The sequence below is a fragment of the Astatotilapia calliptera genome, chromosome 14 (genome assembly GCF_964374335.1).
Source record: "Astatotilapia calliptera chromosome 14, fAstCal68.1, whole genome shotgun sequence".
Classification (NCBI taxonomy): domain Eukaryota; kingdom Metazoa; phylum Chordata; class Actinopteri; order Cichliformes; family Cichlidae; genus Astatotilapia; species Astatotilapia calliptera.
In genome coordinates, this window is record NC_137435.1 from 40,082,501 (window position 1) to 40,103,483 (window position 20,983).

At 43.4% G+C, this 20,983-nt stretch overlaps 1 protein-coding gene across 2 annotated transcripts in view; it reads right to left on the reverse strand.

The window, feature by feature from the left end:
* Positions 1-20,983, reverse strand: part of sorl1 (sortilin-related receptor, L(DLR class) A repeats containing) — an 88,923-nt gene that overhangs the window by 16,758 nt on the left and 51,182 nt on the right. The window contains exons 8-33 of one of the 2 annotated variants that reach the window (XM_026193590.2): positions 20,270-20,439; positions 18,657-18,849; positions 17,284-17,401; positions 13,063-13,136; positions 12,421-12,509; positions 11,578-11,756; positions 10,039-10,225; positions 9,601-9,729; positions 8,941-9,026; positions 8,097-8,269; positions 7,825-7,956; positions 7,541-7,632; positions 6,688-6,934; positions 6,461-6,599; positions 6,205-6,378; positions 5,983-6,096; positions 5,768-5,890; positions 5,487-5,606; positions 4,175-4,300; positions 3,973-4,083; positions 3,684-3,815; positions 3,086-3,217; positions 1,732-1,866; positions 1,205-1,357; positions 734-901; positions 141-269 (exon numbers count right to left, since the gene is read on the reverse strand). In XM_026193590.2, coding sequence (XP_026049375.1) covers positions 141-269; positions 734-901; positions 1,205-1,357; positions 1,732-1,866; positions 3,086-3,217; positions 3,684-3,815; positions 3,973-4,083; positions 4,175-4,300; positions 5,487-5,606; positions 5,768-5,890; positions 5,983-6,096; positions 6,205-6,378; positions 6,461-6,599; positions 6,688-6,934; positions 7,541-7,632; positions 7,825-7,956; positions 8,097-8,269; positions 8,941-9,026; positions 9,601-9,729; positions 10,039-10,225; positions 11,578-11,756; positions 12,421-12,509; positions 13,063-13,136; positions 17,284-17,401; positions 18,657-18,849; positions 20,270-20,439 — 3,625 coding nt within the window. Of the gene's footprint in view, positions 1-140; positions 270-733; positions 905-1,204; positions 1,358-1,731; positions 1,867-3,085; positions 3,218-3,683; positions 3,816-3,972; positions 4,084-4,174; positions 4,301-5,486; positions 5,607-5,767; positions 5,891-5,982; positions 6,097-6,204; positions 6,379-6,460; positions 6,600-6,687; positions 6,935-7,540; positions 7,633-7,824; positions 7,957-8,096; positions 8,270-8,940; positions 9,027-9,600; positions 9,730-10,038; positions 10,226-11,577; positions 11,757-12,420; positions 12,510-13,062; positions 13,137-17,283; positions 17,402-18,656; positions 18,850-20,269; positions 20,440-20,983 lie in introns of both variants that reach the window. The other variant, XM_026193589.2, reaches the window with a different exon arrangement.

Below are 20,983 nucleotides of genomic sequence, written 5' to 3' on the forward strand. Positions count from 1 at the left end.
TGTCTGAATATTTCGACATTAACATAAGCTGCAATAGTCGACAACCGGCAGCAGCTGGCAGCATTGCACTGGACAAGCAGGCAGATAGTTTCTGTCATTTTAAATAAAGCAAACTAAGAATGAGGTTAGAGTGGACCTACCGGTGCAGCCATCTTCATCACTGTGGTCGGAGCAGTCCAGGAAGCCATCGCACTTCTCACTGTCCAGCACACAGGCTTCACCATCAGAACAGCGAGTCCCATTAACACAGGACAGAGGACCGTGGGTGGCTGCAGACACACAGAGGCTTTAGATGAAATGCTTGCTCACTGCATAGCCTGCATGGAAGCATGATGCTCATGACATGAAATATGAACACCTGAGATTATTATCACAGCAGAGCTTAAAAGTGCCATTACACAAAACTTTAGTTCCAACTTCCTGTTTTATCAAATGATCAAATATGGTTCAGCTCAACACGGAGATTGTCCCATGGTGCATTTGCAGGAGGAAGTATTGAAACGAAACTTCTGTACTCCACAGAGAGGATTACGCCACGGAAAAGCCCAACAGAGCGTCTGACAGGCTTGAACTCGTGAGCGAGGCTTTGGGTGAAAACTCGGCGTAATCCTGCTAAAAATCCTTTCGACTGTCTTCATTTAAAACGCCGTCTGTTATATGATTGGTCCTCCGTGGTCCGAGTTCTGTGTGTTTGTGAGACAGTATTTTGCAAATGCATCGTACAGATACTCACGGCAGTGTGCTTCATCAGAGCCATCCTGACAGTGGGCGTGTCCATCACAGCGCTGCCAGTCGGGGATGCAGCGGGCGGGGCGCTGACACTGGAACTGACTCCGGCTGCAGCGATCGGGCGAATGAGGGTTCTCAGTGGGTACCAAGGCAGGAGTCACAGAGCCATTAACTGCTGTCAGGAAAATGAGAAGCAAACAGTGTTACTCAGCATTATTTCCTGTTATATGAAGTGTGGACACACATCTCTAACCGTGGATGCTCATTATTGAGGTTACAATAACTCAAATAAGCAAAAAGTCCAGGCTTCAGACAGTTTTGTGTATTTTCAGTTCGTGGATGTGTGGATGGGCTGGGTTAAGTTATGTGGACTATTTCAGGAAGATGTTCATTCAGTTTGGCCAAAAGCTGTAAAATATAAACTATTATGTCTTCTGCAAGAAAACTTGAGCCAATCAGCAGCGAGAATCAGTACCTGTCGGACATCCAAACTCGTCGCTGCCGTCAGGGCAGTCAGCATAGCCGTCGCACACCCAGGTGTTGCTGATGCAAGCCCCTGAGCCACAGTGGAAGCGGTTGGGCGCACACGTGGAGGGGCCGGGGGCCACAGTGTGAGGATCTGAACCACCTGCAGTGATAAGACGCATAAACTGGTTCATTCAAGAAGCAAATTTGAAACCCCGATTTACTCAGATAGAAACCAAATACTAGAAAACAACATAAAATAGGTGTCCATGCTAATAATCAGACAGGATGGAGGTGTGGCTCTTCTCTTGGACCTCCTCAGCCTCCCAAAAACATACATGGGAAACCTAAAGGCAGGAGATTGGCAGGAACAGCCCCTACAGCAAAGAGCAGTGGCAACAGATAAAGATCCTTATACACATTTTACTCATGTTTATGTTCACTGCTGCCATCTAGTTTTGTTAAATCGGGGCGGTGAGCTGCTCGAACTCTGAGGTTTCTGATGGAGCTCGACTGCCAGAACTAACGATGTCGTACCTGAACATATGTATTCATCAGACCAGTCCCCACAGTCATTCTCCAGGTCACACTTCCACCACGTGGGGATACAACGCCCATTTTTGCACTCATACTGGAAATACTTGGAGCAGCCTGGGACCTCGGTCGGAGCAGCTGCAACGAGCAGAGAAACAGTCAGCCTCGGATTTTGCTGAGTAATCATAAATGTACTTGGTCTTTGTGGGGAAACGAAAAGTTTGCAGGAGTACAAATTAGGGATGCAACGATACCAATTTTTTTCAAACCAATACGATACCGATACTTGGATCTGACTACTTACAGAGTACAAAAACCGATACTTTTAACCACACACACACATAAAATTTTATCTCTGCTGATAAAAAATAAAATCTTAATAAAATGACCACAAAAATAAAATTTCACATAAAAAATAAGCACTTCTGTTAAATTATTGCGGGGTGTGCACATTGTAATTCAACAAAATATCACTGAACTATTGGCACTGTCTCCAGCTTTCAGAATAATAAATAAACACTTCTGTTTGGAATAAAATAAATACAAATTAGGTTTCAGAATAAAATAAACTGTTAAATTATTGCAGAGTGTCCATATTGTAAACAAGCAAGCAAAAATAACGAAAGTATTTGGCATTGACGAACAAACCCCTCATCAGTCCACCGTGCCGTTAAACCGAGGACTGACATCGCGCACACACTGCTGTCTTTACCTCTTCAGAAAGTTTTGGCACCATTATCTCCCTGATGTGTGGGCGGCTGGGAATTTCATATCGCGGCTCGAGTACACTGAGAAGACGGTGCGATCCTATGTTTTCCACGACCGGCATTGGCTGGTCATCCAGAGCAATAAAATGAGTCAGAGCCTGTGTTATTTTAACTGCCTGTGGATTTTCTCTTGACATTTTTCGTTGCTTTTCCAAAACCTGAGTTAAAATTGGCTGTTCTGGTCCACACTGCTGACATTTTGTTTAGCCTAGCTACAGCAGCCTCCAGTTTCTCTTTTTTATCTGGAGCCGCCAGTCTCACTCGCCTAACCCTGTGCCTTAGCACGACATGTCCCCCTAGTGGCCAATCTAAAAAATTACAACAGAAATGACCAGCCACCCTCTGACTAATGAAATAAGTTGGTATCGGTTCATGGTATCAGTTAACTTTTATGAGTATGAGTACACACACATTTTACAGTATCGGCCCCGATACCCGATACCAGTATCGGTATCGGTGCATGCCTAGTACAAATATAACTTCTATATTCAGTGTGTGCAATCAGTGCATTTGTTCCACATGATTCGATAGTAAACATTATGTGTGTGTGGGGGGGTCTGGGCATTTCTCCATAAGCTTTTCATCCTCACCACAGTTGGCTTCGTCGGAATAATCCCCACAGTCATCCATGCCGTCGCACTTCCACTCCAGACTCACACACACTCCGTTGGCACATTGGAAGGTATAGATGTCACACACTTTGCTGAATTCAGACGGTGCGGCTGAAAGAAAACACACAAGGAATCTACTTTCCACCCAGTCCAGCACAAGCTCTTATTTTCTTTGGATCCATGTAACCCATCTGTACTATTCATCTGCATTTATTGTATTTGGTTACAAAAAGCCAGCCTTCTATGTCATCATAATAATGACACGTCAGAAACAAGGAAATACCTGGAAAAGTTGGGAGTGCGACAATCAAAGCAATGATTAAAGAGCCTGATGCAAAACCTAACTGGAGGGATAAACAGATCCAAACACAAAGCACAAATCTAACGATCCACTGTTCAGGTGCACGGGTGAGTGGAAAACAAACTCAGCCTCCTCTTTTCTCCTTGTTTGGGACGATGATCATACGACACCTCTGCTTTATAAACTGGCCTGGTCAGGTGTTACAGGGTGACGGGTGGTCACAGGAGGGCTGCTGCAAACATGCTAAGTATCACAGTGGAGATGATTGGCGCTCACCACATTGTGCATACTCTGCATCCTCATCAGAGCCATCTTCACAGTGTTTGATCCCATCACACACCAGAGACTGAAACAGGCACTGGGCTCGGTTCTGACATACAAACTCCATGTAGCGAGTGCACAGGGGATCTGTGGGTGACACAAGCGAAGAAAACACAATGACTTTCACAACAAATCAGACATGAGATCAGCAGAGCAGTCAGATGATTATATTCTCTCTCACAGTTACGATTGCATGTGAGGGTCTGACTGCTAAAGTGTCTCCTAAACTAACGGGATCACTCACCACAGTTGTTCTCATCGGCGCCGTCTGGACATTCCTTGATGCCATTGCAGTGCGCGGAGGCTGGCAGGCAGGTGTGATTGGAGCACAGGAAGCCTTTACACTGAGTTCCCTCTAATAACAAATATCAATAAAGTATTACTGCTAACAGGAAATCTCTGCTTGCTTTGCAGGGGTGAAACATCAGGGTCTTGTGTGAGCTTACCACAGTGTTGGGGATCTTCGTCCGAGTCATCCTGACAGTCATCATCACCGTCACACTTCCAGCGCTGAGGTATACAGTGACCTGTGTTACACTGGAAACTGCTGGGCTCACAGGTATGGTGGCCCACTGAGGACACAAAGAGTTTTAATGAGTGGAGTTTAAAAATGTATGACAGATTTAAACGTTGTTAATGTGAAGTTTTCACAGCTACACACACTTTGTTACTGGCACTACTGATTATGCATTTATGTATGTCAATGTTTGGCACATGTTGATATATGTATTTATATGGGTGAATAAGCTATATAGTAAATATATTTTCACCCAGCACTTTGTAAATGTCTATATTTAGCTAAAGTTGAAACCAAACATCAGAATGGGGAAGAAACGTGATTCAAGTGACTCTGCAGCTGGCATGGCTGGTTGGTCTGAGTGTTTCTGAAACTGCTGATCTACTGGGATTTGACCACAATACTATGTCAATGGTTTACTGAGAACGGTGAAAATAGTAAAAAACAAGGGAAAATATCCAGTCGGCAGCATTTTCACTGTGTGAACATGTGCTGTTGATCCTAAAGGTCACAGGGTAACGGCTAACAGGAAGGAAACAGTAACTCAAATAACCAGTCAGTACAACCAAAATATGCAGAAGAGCATCTCTGAACACTAACATAACATGTCGAATCATGCAGAAGGTTGCTAGTCCAAGCTGGGACTAGCAAGGCGTAGCTAATAAAGTGAGCGTCAAGCATATACAAGCTAGCCTCAAAACAATAATAACCGTTTTCTAATTGTGTGGGTACGACAACAAAACTATTATGAACTGGAGAGTATTACAATAACTTACAATTTACTGGCTGTCTGTAATTTAAAAGTAACTAACAAACCCCAAAACTCACTAAAGCAGCCAGTGAGAACCTGCTAAGCTAGTTAGCTTTAGCTAACTGTTTAGCCTTTTGTCCTCATCAGGAACTGATTCAGCTGCTACCTCAGTGAATTATGAGGAATAACAAACTGAATATCCAAAATAACACTATGACTATTATGCTGTACATTTCAGTGCCTGCAGCTGAGTCGTTGTGTGTTAGCAGTCATTCTGTGACTTTAACTGTGTGGTTAGCGGTTAGCGGCTGTGTAAATAGCTCTGTTTTTATGACTTAAAAAAAAAACACTAACTGCACTGTTAAAGGCTGTAGCTTTGTAGTTTTATTTTATGACTGTGAAGTTTACTGTAATTGTTTAGCGCTTGCAGCTCACACCTTCTCTGATTTAACTTTGTGGGACATCATGTATGATGCTGAGTCTTTCTCACCAGTGCAGTTTGTTTCATCTGACCAGTCTCTGCAGTCATTGTCTCCATCGCAGCGCCAACTCTTGCGGATGCAAACACCACGTGCACACGTGAACTCATCGGGCCCACACTGATGAGAATCTGAGAAATACATCAAAGTGTTAAACAATGTTGCTGATCTAAACTAAAATATTTGTGTGATGACCCTAACCTAATTAACTTTCTAGTCTTCCTAACCAATGAAAGTGCTTTAATAAAAGTCACATTTAACCATACAATCACACAGTTTTATTAATGCGTACCACAGTTCTCCTCATCACTGTTGTCTCCACAGTCATCCTCATGGTCACATTTAAAGGCCAGAGGGATGCAGGAACCTGAGGCCACGCAGCGAAACTGGTTGGACGGGTCACAAGTCGTAGTGGCTGGAGAAGGACGCCAGGAAAAAAGAGCTTTGTTTCTATTGCAACAGTTGATTGTTTCTGTCATGAAGGCAGCAACGCTGCTGAGTACTTACGACACTCTTGTTCGTCACTCATGTCCCCACAGTCGTTGTCGCTGTCACACTTCCAGATGCTGCTGATGCAGCGGCCATTGGAGCAGCGATACTGGTTTGGCAGACAGCTGTGTTCTGGAGTCGAAGAAATATGCAAACATGCAAACTGTTAATTGTCGGAGGCTTTGTGTCCGTATATCTTACGACACGCGTCTTCCAGAAGCAGTACGTGCTTATTCTCACCCGTCTTGATGCAGGTGTTGTTGTGGAGCTGGTAGCCTTGGGGACACTGACACTGCAGCTCTCCGCTGGGCGTCGTTAGAGTCGGGGCGCCGTCTGGGCAAACGCAGGTGTGCCTGTGGCCGGGCTGAGGCAGACACAGCAGGCTGCACGGCTGGTCGGCACAAGCGTTATGGCCTGACGAGAGCAAGAACGCAGTTTATTTCATTTAAACCTGAAGAAGACTGACAGCATCATCACCTCCCTGCCTGGTCCTCACCTCTGTTCTTCCCCTTATAGAAGATCTTCAGGTCCATGACCCCAGTTAGCCTGCCAACAATCAGCTCGTTGTTTTGGGAACCAGCCTTTGGAGCTTTGAAGATTCCCATTTTAGACCAGTCATCCCAGTACAGGTCATTCTGAACACAGCATGCAGCGCGTAAGTGTGAACAATCCACCCAATCCATCAAGACTGAAACACACACACACTCATAAACATGTTGTTACCTTGAACACAGCTATGGCGTACGGGTGGGGCAGCCCCTCCATGAGGACGCGCCTCTGCCCTCCGATGAAGTCGGCCCTCTCGATGCGGTCGCTGTAGGCTTCGGTCCAGTACAGCCAGTGGTCGTCGGCCGTGATGCCGTTGGGCCATCGGACACCCTCGGACACGATGCGGGACACGTTGGTTCCATCCATGTAGCTTCGGTAAATGCCAGGCGCTTGGTCTCCCCAGTCAGTCCAGAACATCAGACTGGACATGGAGAGGATACAAGATTAGGAATTTGCACCGAATGCGCCCATTGGCCACTCTTTGACTGTGATTGGGCGCCAGGTCAAATATTTAATACAAGCTTAAACTCTAAGAGAGTGACAATGTACACAGAGAAGGGAGGAAGTGAGTGCAGTGAGTCAACCATACATTCATTTTCTGAGAAAGTGGAAAACGAGATCAGCAGCAGACCACAGGAATCCCGATGTCTCAGGAAAAGCAGAACTATGTTTGCAGAAGTGAAGCCAGATCTGTTTTCAGAGATGATCTTGTGGTCAGTTTGTCTGGTCATCCTTTTTAAAGGGTGATCAGAGCATTGTTGTGTTTTTACCTTAAGATCAGGTTTAAGAAAATAGTCAGAACCACTGGTGACCGATGTGTATTTTATGCTCCTGCTCTGCAGGTTTGTGTTTGCTGGATCTTTGCATGATTGCCTGAAAAAGGCAATATCAGCAAACACTATATTTATTATAATTTCTTGTTCTTGACTGGAAATGTCAGCTTTTCAAATCAGCCTGAAGCTGCTCGTTTCAGATTCACTCTTTTAATCACAGGCTGGATAAAACTCGGTTCCTTTAAACTCTTCACCTCTCTCCGGGCAGCAGAACCAAAGCTCGCGGGTGTTCGAGGATGGAAGAGTTGAGCAGGGTGTGCCGCAGATCCCCATCAGGGTTTGAAACCTTCAAACATAACAGGGAAAAGTCAACGGTAATGAAGCTGTGTCAAGAAGACAGATTATTGTGATTATGAATATAATCTGACGACCAAAGAGGAGAACTTGGAAAGAACAAGCAACTGTTTTAGTTTGATAACCTCGCGACTCTGATGTGTCTGATATCCTGAGTGACAAACACTGACAATGTTTTCTATACCTCAATCTTCTGCGCTCCAGCATCCACCCAGTATAGCAGTCTACTGATGGGGTCAAAGGTCAGAGCCTCCACATTCTGCAGGTCTTTCCTCACGACAACCTCCTGACCTGTGCTGCCATTCAGACACAGGCGCTGCAGGACCAAAAGACACACGCAGGTCAGTAACAGCTGAATGGTTAAGCTCCCTCTACGTCTCAGCCCCACAGTTAGCACCATGCTGTCCTGCTGTGAGAGAGCACACACCGACTGCATCTTCTAGAGGAGCCACTGACCTGTATGGTGTCCAGGGAGATGTCGGCCCAGTACAGGCAGTTGCGGTCATAATCAAAGTCCAGAGCCACAGCCTCCCTGAGGCCAGCCAGAGGCAGAGCCTGGTCAGTGCCCGTGGCCAGGTCGTAGCGATGGATGGAGTTCCTCACAGCGTACAGGATGAACTCATTACTCTCTGCAAAACCACAGGAGACAGCCTGAAGACAAACACTGGGACTACAAACGTGCACTGACACCGAGCTGCACTGCAAAGAACTTGAACGACTGACACAAACCGATTGGCTGCTTCATGTCGAGTAAATTCCTTCATTAATTTGAAAACATGATCTCTTTGATTCATTCAACACAGCCGTCATGTTGTCATACATCCGGTTAGAAACGGCCCAGCTGTTGTTACCTCTCAGAGCAGGTCTATTATAGAGACTCTACTACTGACCCATACTCAATAACTACAACACAGCTAGCAGGACATTAAAAGTCAAGTTGAACTGTTGGACATGACGGTCCAAACATCTTGAGCCGCCCCTCATTTCTTCATGCTGTGAAGCAATGCCAGCACAAACGGAAGCTCAACTGTGTCAAGCTTGATCACGATTTTTGCACAGTGCTGTGCATCTACGTTTTTTTAGGGTGTCTAATGTATTTATATGTAGGAGAAGCAGAAATGCTTAAAATAAAGGATGTTTATTTGGATTTCACCTTTCTCCCACAAAACCCCCACAGGTTACCAAGTCTGTGTGCCAGTCAGTAAAACTGGATGGTAACATTTGTTTGGAAACGTGACACCTTGAACTGTTCCACAGCACGCTCAGCTGCATCTTTGAATGTTTGGAGAAAGCAGATTACCTCCGACAGGACAAGGCAGCATCTCTCCATCCAGCCGGGCCTCCACATCTCCGCCGCTGCAGCTGTCTCCTGGTACCTTCCTGTAGCTGCAAGAGGGAAATAAAAGAGCTTTCATCTGTCAGCAACTTGGTGGCGTCCGAACAAAGGACGAAGGACACATTCAGTTACGTTGGTGTCGTTACTGGATCAATAAGGTTCTAATTTCAAATGACCAATCACATTGTAGTGATGTCATAGTTTTGTGATGTGGAAACATTGTCGCCCACACTCCCACGACCCTAACCCTAACGTCCAGCCTCGACCCTAACCCCCTCCTTTTTGGGATTTTTTCTTGAGTGGACATCGGAAGGTTTTTTTTCCAAGTCGCAAAACTATGACATCATAACAATGACCAGGATCAACATTGCACATGACAAATCACAGACGTCACCACGTTGATGCAGGAACAACACGAGGATATCTGCCAGAATCACTACAGTGTTCATAGCATGGGAGTTTTCTTCCAACACAGTTTGATTAAAAATATATGGTTTAGTAGATTTAGATTCCTCTTTAGCATCCGTTACTCCATTACTGCTGTGGACGACGGCATTATGCTAAGAAACTGCAGAAGAAGAACGGCAGGCTCTGCATTCCTGCACGTTAATAACAGCAGTTTACCCTTTGCTGCGGCGGTAGGTAGTACCAACAGGACAAGGAACGGGTGGAGCGTAGAGGTCGCCCAAGAACTCAGGGTCAGGCACGCACACCTGAAGGGACAAGTCCTCACTCAGCTTAAAGCCATAGTCACTGAAAGGAGGAAGAGGAGGGGAAACAAACAATATAGTGAGTTTCAGCACCTCCCAATAAAGAACAACAACACAGTATTTAACCCACCCATACACAGGGGGGTAGTCCTGCTTTTCTTTTCATTATTCTTGTTAATGCATCCTTTCAAATGAAATTTAACCTCTGCATCATAACATCAAGTCCTGGTGATAAATCATTATGAAATCAATCATGAAAAACCTGATATGTTCGGATATGGAGTAGAAAAAGAACTGATTAACAAATGAAGACTTCTGAAATCAAAGGCCTGGAGAGTTTGTGGACTCTCACCACTCGTAGTCCTGGCGTGTGCAGGAGCAGTTAGAGATGGTGACCGGCCGGTCAAAATCCTCTCCGTTAAAACACGTAGCGTGAGGCGCTCGCCTTTTGAACGTTATCTCTCTGCCCAGCAGACACTCATTACCGTGCTCGTCAGATGGGGACCAGTGCTTGTAGTCCTTCTCAGAACAAGGCACGCCTAAAGAAACATCCAAGGAAAAGTAGACATGATGTGGATCTGACAAATGAGTTGAAATATTCTTGATGGTATATTTATAAAGTCAGTATTTCTAGATAAACCTTTCTGCTGGCGTGTGTTGCTTAGTATTTATCCTTTGCCTTTCTCCTAGCTTTCATCGTTTCAAGTTACATATTTACTTTTAGAAGTAAATTAGCATTATAGTTATTTCCTATTATTAAATTGGAATATTGGTGATTAGAAATGACTTGGCTTGTTTTTGTACGTCTTCCTTCTTTGAATTTTATTTAACCTTTAATTTTATTTGTTTATTTTTTACACAGTAACACATTTTTAAATAATAGAAACTTTTTATTAGTGTTAGCTGCTACTAGAATTTGGTGATTATACATTAATTTATTCCCAAGTTAATAATCATGTGTCTCTGTAAACCATTACTCCTTACTAGCCCTAGGGTCTTCTGGAATTAATGAAATGTAGTGCTCTTAGTTAACAACAGCAAACAGCTAGCATGTGCTTTCTGGCTATTTTAGCTAAAGTACAATCTTTATAACAAAAATGTAAAGTGAGTTTATTTTTGGTACATGAGCAGTAGTTGTGTGCAACATTGCTACAGTGTATTACATTTTGTTACAGTTCATTCTCCCTAAAAACCCTGGATGCTATGCTATCACTAGCTACTGTCATTATGGTAAATGGTAAATGGCCTGTATTTGTATAGCGCTTTTACTAGTCCCTAAGGACCCCAAAGCGCTTTACACAATCAGTCATCCACCCATTCACACACACATTCACGCACTGGTGATGGCAGCTACATTGTAGCCACAGCCACCCTGGGGCGCACTGACAGAGGCGAGGCTGCCGGACACTGGCGCCACCGGGCCCTCTGACCATGCTAACCATGCGCACGTTGGCTACATACATGAACTTTAGGTGCTACAAGCAAATGTTACAGATCTTATAACAGTTTTATGATTGTATTCATCGATTAATTAATGACATTCATTTCTGTCATCTAAATTATTTCATGTAGCTGCTGAGTTATGCTAGTTTTAGCTACAGTTACTACATGAGGTTATTAATCAGAGAACCAACCTGCAAGCATGCATCATCACTCTACAGCCATCTGAAATATCTCTGGACATTTGTTTGGACGATTATATGGAGGCACTATATGAATTGCTTACTTATTTTCAGTTTATATAAGAACTACATGTATAAAATCAAAAGTTACAGATGACTACAAATCACCCCTACAGCATTGGCTTTAGTCTAAACTGAGAAAAAACTGTTTCTGCATTTAGCTGTTGTTGCTAAGAACTAAAGATCTCCATTCTCAATCGTGGACTTACCCAGAATGTCAGAGGTGTTGACCTGCAAGATGAGCCAGCTGTGTCTCTGCTCGGCATACGAGCCAAAAATGGTGAAGATGGTGCTCTTCTCTCCGGGCTCTGTCAGCAGCTGGTAAACGTACACTTCCTTTTCTGAGAACCGAAAGTCGGTCCACGTCTCGCCTTCATTGGTGCTGAACCTGACAGGGGCGTGGTATTATTAATGACCGTATCTTCTAAATGTGTTTGGTAGCAGCCTCTCACGTACTGTCGACTAAACATAACTGAGTAATGTTTGATCACCAAGGTTACCAAGTTATCAGCTCATCTGCTGCATGCCCACTCACTCACCGAGGGAACAACAGCAAGACAGAGAAGACAATCAGATGAAACAAACAAACATGAGTTAATATCAAATTAAAGTGGGAGCGCGACGTGTATTAAAAGTCGGGCTTAATCCAGTAATAGGGACATTTGTATATATGAAGATAAAATCGGGTTACTGAGTAATCAGGGAAAGATAAAATGAATTATGGAAATGAAGCCAACTGGATACATATCGTTATAATACATCACTTTCATGAATTAAAGTTGGCTGCAAGGTAGGTGTTGGCACAGAGGTGTTTTAATCTAGTTCTGTTGATTAGTGGAAGGATTATTTGCTGTTTAACTCCAGCAGGCAGCTTCACATTCACACAGTCTGCTCCTGCTGGCTAATGGGCACGACCACACGGTAGGTGCCGTTTATGTGCTCCGCCTGCCAGATTTCTTAAAGCTGTCACAAGTTAACCTCTCTGGGTTTGAAGCTCCTGTCCGATTCATTTCCTCGGCTGGAGGAAGTTTAGGAAAGCCATCTGGACTTACTTCAGTTGTGTGGTGGGGCCTCCTTGTGCAATAGCCATCAGGATGCCGCCATGGTCACCCCAGGTGTAGAAATGAGGGCCTGCCAATGCCTAGATTACCACAAGCAGTGTGAGTGAGACATAATGTGCTTCACAGGGTTGAAGAAATTTCGTGTAAAGACAACAGTGCTGTTGTGTGGACTAGACGGTAAAGCTTTAAGTGATATCGACGTTCATCTAACAAACAAAAGATTCCCAGGTTGATCCTTGCGGGGGAGACACATGTCAGAGTCATCTGACACATAAGGAACCTGATTATAGTGATGTGTCTGATGTCAGGCGGCAATAAAGCTACTTTAGTGCCAGTTCTAAATAATCAAAGTCAGAACAATCCCCATCAATCTGCTGCTAGAATTAAGGACAGTAGAGTATGAGACTAATGAAGCACTAATTACTTTTGAAAATATCATCGATGTCCTTTGAACACTAAATGAATTAACAGTAACGTCCTTTCATGACATGTGGGCATGAGAACATCAGTCGTCTACGAAAGCTGAATAAAGCTCGAGCCTGTCTACAGGACTAAGCCTGAATACTGACTTTTTCTTTGACACACAGTTTAGCCGTCTCCACTGTTCTTGTTGTTCTCAAACTTTGCACTGACCTCTCTCCACTGGGCTCCAGCGCTGCTGGATACATACACATTGGGTTTGTTGGCCAAGTTCCTGCCAACAGATCCTGCAATCAGAAGACAGAAAAGGCCTTTAACACACTCTGACTCCATATGATCGCTGCTTTTGTAACTCCGGAGTTTAAGCCAGAGCATTTTGAATCTTTTCATGCATGTGGCATTTGTATCTGCTGGAAATGAAATCCTCCAGGAACAATCTGCTTAGAACATTTTATAAAATACACAATGAAAATAAAAAAATTATAAAACATAAGGATGAGAGGCCTGCTTGAATCCGCCTACAGATGCTGAGATCCATCTGTAGTTCTGGAAACATCCACTAGGGAGCCAACATTGTTGTCCTGTGTTGGGCATTGTTCTGATACTGAGTGTCACATAGAGGCTGACATGTTTTACCCTGTCGTAGCCTACCGTGATGAAACTAAAGTTAAAATTTTAACTTTCTAATTAAAATCATTAGAAAGTTAAAATAATTATCTGCTTAGCTAAAGGCATTAGCTATTATTTAAAATGTAGCATGTTAGCATTTATCAGCGACAGAAGCAATGTGACAGCTAACACAACCTCACACAGCTGCTACAGCAGCGGCACTTTTTAGTGTTTCTTTAGATAACAACTGCAGCTTCATCACAGGGCTGATAACGAGGAAGCAGAGATTACAAGTAGAGTAGATTTAGAAAATTTGAATGTGAAAAAAAATGTGAAGCAGACTGAAAATACTTTTTACGCCTGTTTACACAACGTTTATTTGCTCCAGCGCTCTTACACATTTGCACAACAGGTAAAATTTACTTTGGAGTTTGGAAGTTGGGAAGAAATTTTTATATCTTCGTCCAAATGCCCTCCAACATGTGTGTTAGTGTATCCCCCATCTATCCATCAGGAAAAGGATCAGGACCATCATTCTCTGTGTTTGACACTCGAGAACAGACAACAACCGCTCAGGACATCAATCACATTGAAATATTTCAGGGTGAATGACAGAAGCACAGATGAGAATGAGAGCAGCATGGCTGATGTGTCTCTGCTCAGGGCTGTAATAATGCCTCTGAAAGGAATTTGGTTCTCTCTCCCAGTAAAACGGGCTGATGACACTAAACGTTAAATATCATCACAGAAAGTGTCAGAGAAAAATAAATGGCTGCCACTGATTACAACATCCTGCATGATGTCTGCGACAGAAACACAGTGGGTTCTAAATCAACCAATCAATGTGTGATTAAAGTGCAGATTACTCATTTTATCCTATTAACATCACAAATCCTTTCAAAAAGACAGAATAAAGGTCATTTTTAATGCCTTTGTTTAGATTACATATATATATTTATTTTATTCGACTTTGACTGTACAAGAAGCTGGAGCACTTTATTATTTTAGCGTGAAAGCACCACGAGGTAGAGGCTTTCCTCGGAGACGGGAGGTTCCCCAGCATCACTTCTTTGACCCTGACCTCTGTAGGAGACCAGATTATGCCTGGACCCTGGCATGAGCTCTGATTATTATTGCGTAGAACACAACTGCAATGAAAACCGCTGGAGATTTAAGACAGCAACAACTGAATACGGATTTCAATCCCACCTTCTAATGGTGGTTTTAACAGGGCCGCAAAGCAGGACCAGCTGGTCAGCTTGATTAAATTGATACTGGACTTGGCCGCAGACCATTGCGTCACACCCTTGGAGGTTCTCCAGCATCACTCCTTTGACCCTGGACTCTCTAAGAGTTCCCCTCACATGGACGGGAGGACACAGGAATAAAACCCTGTGATCTCTCAGCAATCGCCTTTGTTGTTTGTGTTGCCAATACTCGAGGGGAACCGGCAATTCTTGTGAACATTATTTTAAAAAGCCTTAAAGAAAGCCACCAAACAAATACAGTCTTGAACTTCAGTTCGGCACAAATCCATCACATAATCACTGCGTTGAGGTCTTACCAATATCAAAGGGAACAAATATTCCCGGGAATTACTGTGGGACAGTCATTCCTTGTACACCATGTTAACAGAGATAAGATACAAAATATATCTTAAATAAACCAGCCTTCAACATCAACTCATTCTTTAAACATACTTGTTGCCGTCAGAGCTACTCGTCAGCCTCTTAGCACTTACACCTGTGGTAGGAGTCTGCGTACGTTCAGGAAAGCTTCAGAATTTTAGTAGCTGCACCTGTGGTATTGATTTGAAAATTCTACATCGCCTTGTTCTGGAGTTATCGCATTCATCGGGTGTCCAAGTTAAATCGCACCTATGCGAGTTGTCACACGATTTTCAGAAAACCTGGCCTCTGACATCATCATGGTCACTAAGATTTGAACACCTGGTGTCAATTTCAAAGTCCTATTTCACCTCACAAACTCACAAATCTGCATGACCACCCACCCGCCTGGCAGAGCGAAAACACCCTGTACCCAGCAGAGAGGGTAAACGATCCGAGAGTTTTCCAAGGAAGGAAATGAGATATTCTTCAGTAGCCAGCGTGTTTGGTTGTGTACAGCTGCAATGTTTCTGTGTTAGCTGTAAAAACAAGGTGACTTTCGCGATAATTTTAAAGAGGAATGCACAACTTTGTCATTTAAAGTTCAAACTTGCCAACATTTCTATGTTGTGTTGTGTTTCATCTTGATTTTATCATTGTTTGGTTTATTTAAATTTTCATATGGTGTCTGTGGTTTTCATGGTTTCGTCCGTGTTTTAAAAGTCGACTGATTACTTTGATAGTTTATGCTTTTTCTAAACATTATCGTGTTTTATCTCAGTTTTTTTGGTTCTTTTGGTTTCTCTTGATAGTCTGATGTGTTTTGTAGACGTGTTGTGTAAATGTTCCTGCATGCATTTTAAATATCATTACAATATCTTTTCTTGTATTAAATAAATTGAACTACAAAGACAATAACAGACCGACCATAACTGACACCAATGGAAGCCAACAACAAAACAATGAGAAACCTCGACAGTGAAACAGGACGGATGGAGGCGGGATCCAGGTGCGATCTACATCAACTGAAGGATTTGTTGCCAACATCATGATTCCGAACCAGGAAAACTGCGACGGTTTCATGTGAGGACTTTGGGCTTAGAGACGTACCCGATGTCACTGAGGTGGTTTTAATGTTGGTGTATACTCACAGCACAGACTAATCAATGATATTTAATATTTTGTAAATAAGAAGTTAAACTGCATGGAACTAAAGTGTTTCCTGTGGTGGTCGTGCATGTTCATCCCTGCACTCAGGACTGTGTTTGACCCGTCAAGTGCCCGCCGGGTGCTGCAGCAGTAATTAGCCCATCTATCTAAGAGAGCGATAATGAAGCACATGGTGGCAGCAATTGGCAGCGCTCCTTCCTCCTCCTCCGCTCACCCTCCCTTTTTCTTGCATTCTTTCCATGCCCATCATCTAATAAGAATTTAATTAAAGAGACAGGCTGGTTGCAGTCTCCTAAACACTGCAGAGTATCAACAAATCAGTGCTCTCGACCAGCTGTGACGAGGCAGAGACAACTCAAACTGCAGCCATAATGTCTCTGCAGCACTGACACTGTTTCCACTTCGCTCTGAGGAATTCATGAGAATTGAACATGTGGTAACAGTTTTCACATTATTTATGTCTTTGAGATTTAAATTGCAACTGTGTAACTGTAATGAGAAGCAGGACAGATGTTTCAACAATGATGCATGAAGCAAGTTTCTAACACATATCTCACAAGGTGCAATCCTATTTCCTGTGTTTTCAGCAATACAGGAAGTGGCCACATACTAAGAGAGACAGAGGCATCTCAAACATCACAGACTTGTTTGCCTTGCACTGGATATTTGAATCAATGTTATCATAAACCAAGAGGAAGTTACTGAAAAGTACAACAAGCCATCCTCCAACAGATGGCACTGAAACTCTCCTCATCTAGCTCTTAGGCTTTCGTCAAAGCTCTGGGACATTTCTTCCCTGTTCACAACAACCCCAGAGGTTTCTAGTAGTGCAACTATAATTTGACTTGAGTTTGAAAGTTTAAGTTCACCATCTGTAAACTGAGTGTGAGACAAAAGTGTTGGACCCATTAAAATCTGTCAATGTTTGACTTCACTGCTTGTAGTCTGCGTCCTACACAGGAAGGTCGAATGAGCTGGGGGAAAGAAATCTATTCATAATGAGGAATCGATGAAATCCAAGAAAAACTTTTATTCCGTGTTATCCCACCTGTGGCCATAATAAGTCCAGGTGCAGAATCCTTGGATAAAATGGGTATTCTTCTTAGCTGGATGTTAAACAACTGGCTCCAGCGCTGAGCCAGGTGAAGGGAGCAACCTTTACTGAGCTACGAGGGAAAAGCAGACGAGAGAAAAGTTAGATGACACTTAGCTGTTCAATTCACAGGATTCATATCTACCCGATTTGAGCTTTTCTGCGACATCAGCAGTTCACATTGGGTCATTGAATCTTACCCTAAGATTCCTGCTCGTGGTTAAACTTAGCTAACACTAGTATGCCTGCTAACACGAACGATTCAATTCAGTTTTATTTATACAGCGCTAAATCACAACAACAGTAACCTCAAGGCGCTTTATATTGCACAGTAGACCCTACAATAATAGATACAGAGACAAACCCAACAATCATATGACCCCCTATGAGCAGCACTTTGGCGACAGTGGGAAGGAAAAACTCCCTTTTAACAGGAAGAAACCTCCGGCAGAACCAGGCTCAGGGAGGGGCGGGGCCATCTGCTGTGATTGGTTGGGGAGAGAACAAATTCCAGTTTAGCTCACCAAGCAAGTGTTTAGGGGTTAGCTAACTCCCAGGGCTGACCTGGTAGCTTAACTGGCCTTTTTCAAATTGCTTTATTAACTAATATTAAGAACTAACAATCGGCAAATTCATGCAAAATATATGATAACTAGCTGGTTAATCTTCTTGTTTGCAAACGTGTCAATACTGAAATCAAGTGTGAGTGGAAATTTTAGTTGGCTAACCCACCAAACTGTTTCACCAGCTAACATGAGATGTGATACAAACTTGTGTTTGCTGATTTTAGGCAGCAGTAACTGGATGCTCAGTCATTCAGGTAAGGAGATCCCAGAGACTTCAAGCTGTTCCTGCAGTTTGCTCTCATGTACTAGCTTCAGATAGTTCTGGACTGAAGAAGCCACTTGGGTGAGTAACAAAACACTGAAGATGCAACGTCCAGCTTCAGCTTTCTTGGTTTACAAATGTGAGATTTTGTCTAACTTGGGAAACGAATTGGACTGAGAAAAATAATTTTGTTGCATCAGGTTGAATTTTTAGTTCAAATCATTATCAAGACATACAGAGGACGTCTACAGCCATCAGCTCTGTCATGGTTTGGAGCTGTGGTGTTGGAGAGCGAGAGAAAAGTGGAGAAATTATGAACACAAAAAGTTCCAGCAGATTTGAGCTTATTGGTTCTGTTAGTCAGACAACAAAGTAATGTAGGACTATTAGTGGCAACTAATAAATCCATCAAATGGAAATCTGATGAAGTAATAGAAGTTTATGTTTCGTGCTTCTGTGGGAAAGAAACAACTGAAAGCAATAAGTTAAACTTGGCGTACCTGGCAGTCTATGGTTCCGCCCAGGCTGTCGGTAGCAGGCGACTGAAGCAACTCCCACGTCCCTCCTTTGTCGAACGTGATGACAGATCGCATGTTGTCCTCGCTCACAGAGCCGTTGATGAGCGTGGCGATGTAGACGCCCCTCAGCCCCTCCACACGGTGCAAGTCTGCAAACGGCTCATTGGCAAAATACCTGCGCAGCAAACGCGAACATGGTGGCAGGGTCAGAGAGGAACATCTGAGGTGATTCTGTAATATTTAATGTCAAGGTAATTATCTATTTCTACAATACAACAATACAAATTATTTACAATATTTAAAAGGAAGGAAGGAATTGTGTTTTTATTCAACGTGATCATATTTTCATTATTTTACTTCAATGATAGAGCTCTGGTTTGCACTCCCACCCTGTCCACTGAACACTGCTGTCAGTTTGTTTTTCCTAACTGTAACTTTTGCACACTTTAGCCTACCAGTCCTCCTAACACCCAATCCCAGGACCACGCTTTGGACCCTTTAAAGATGATTTCAGTCAGAACCACAGAAGCACAGAAAGTAATATCATCAAGTTGTTCAAACGTAGAACATGAGGCAACTTTTACACACAGCAGAGAGGTAAACAGGAAGCATGAAACTCACAGTCTGATGCTTTGTTTCAGAATGAGTCATGAGAAACAGAAGACAGAGAAGTGTTAACAGCAGACGCTGTTGGATAAACAGAAACAATCAGCTTTGGCAGGAAGCTAAGCCAACACTGGGACTGCCTCTGCAAAACTAACACCAGATCGTCCTCGTGATTATGTAGAAGGCAAACAATGACTACAGCTATCAGTTGAATGCACTATTAGAAAAGGACGTACTGCTTTCAAGTGTTTGCAAAACCTATACTGTTACCAAGCATTTGTAAAGACAGCAAGAGGCCTTCCTGTCAGTTGCTGTGGTTTCTATGGGAACAACTCAATTACTGGCAAGGCTGCAGATAGTGCTCGATTTGTCCTGCAGGTACAGACTGCAGTCATTTTTATCTGCTGGTACAATTTGGTTCATCATGTGATCTGCTCATTTACTTATCTAAAGGAAAAGGGGAAAAATCACTAAAGCATTAAAAGCAAAGAGCCAGCTGAGACGGTCCAGACGCCTGTAAGGAGGCAGGCTGGATGAAGGTGTTCCAGACACATTCGGCTGTGGGACCCAAGCACCTACAATGGTGAGCAAACCCATTCAGACCATTACATTAGCACCTTGTAGAGGCCCAGTTACAACTTTGAGTCTACTTACATCAGTCTGGATATGATTCTGCACACCTGGCTATGGCAAGTTTATCCCTCATGCTGTCCACACACTCTTTGTACTTGTGCAGTGCCCAACACATGGTTCATATATGGACCCAGCAGGGACTGAACAGATCTCAGTATGTTCCAAATCCACTGCAGTGCCCTCACCAAAGGATTTTTATTGAAACTGGATTATGTGTTTTTAGTTAGCCTGACAATCTGTTAACGAGAGGTTTGCCCTTTTGTATCCAAACAGGTAGGTGTGTGTGTGTGTGTGTGTGTGTGTGTGTGTGTGTGTGTGTGTGTGTGTGTGTGTGTGTGTGTGTGTGTGTGCAGTACCTGATGAGTGTGTTGCTGCCAGAGCTCTCAGGACTGTAATACAGCACGTTCTCCAGCGACAGAGAGAAGGCGAGACCCTGTGTGTCTGAGATGTAGAGGTGTGTGACGTTGTTCAAGTGGTTCACACACACGAACACTTGGTCCTCAGATGCATCTGCTATGTAGTACTCCTGTGGGGGGGTCGGGGGGGAGAGGGGGGGTCATCTATAGTTCACCGGCTTAAAAGTCCGATTAGACTCGATGCTCTGAAATGGGAACGTGTTGTGTAATGTTTTTTTAGAAATGGGAACAACGAATGTTCCGCTGTTATGTTTCAATGTTTTTATTGCTGTTGCTGTCTGTGTGTGCTCCTCACACATATGCTGAGAACACACATTTAGTCTTATATTACACCTTGGACGTCTTTATTTCCAGGAGTTTCACCTTAATGAGTCAGTTTCAAAGTTTTGTGCTTACAGCCTGAGGCCTTTGAGTAACTGGTCACATGGCTCTCTGATGGATCAGATATGCATGTATGCATGAATCAGCATCAAAGGCTGCATGAATGTAGCTGCAACCGGGAGCGCAGATCACACATCCTGTTTAAAATGACAGAGCTGAAGCTGCTTTCTTAGCAAACCCTGTTTATAGCTGTGAACACACACCGAGTGAAAGTCAATACTTATTCAGGTACTCTCTGCAGCAATACTGTACAGTTATTTAACCAAAGGTCTG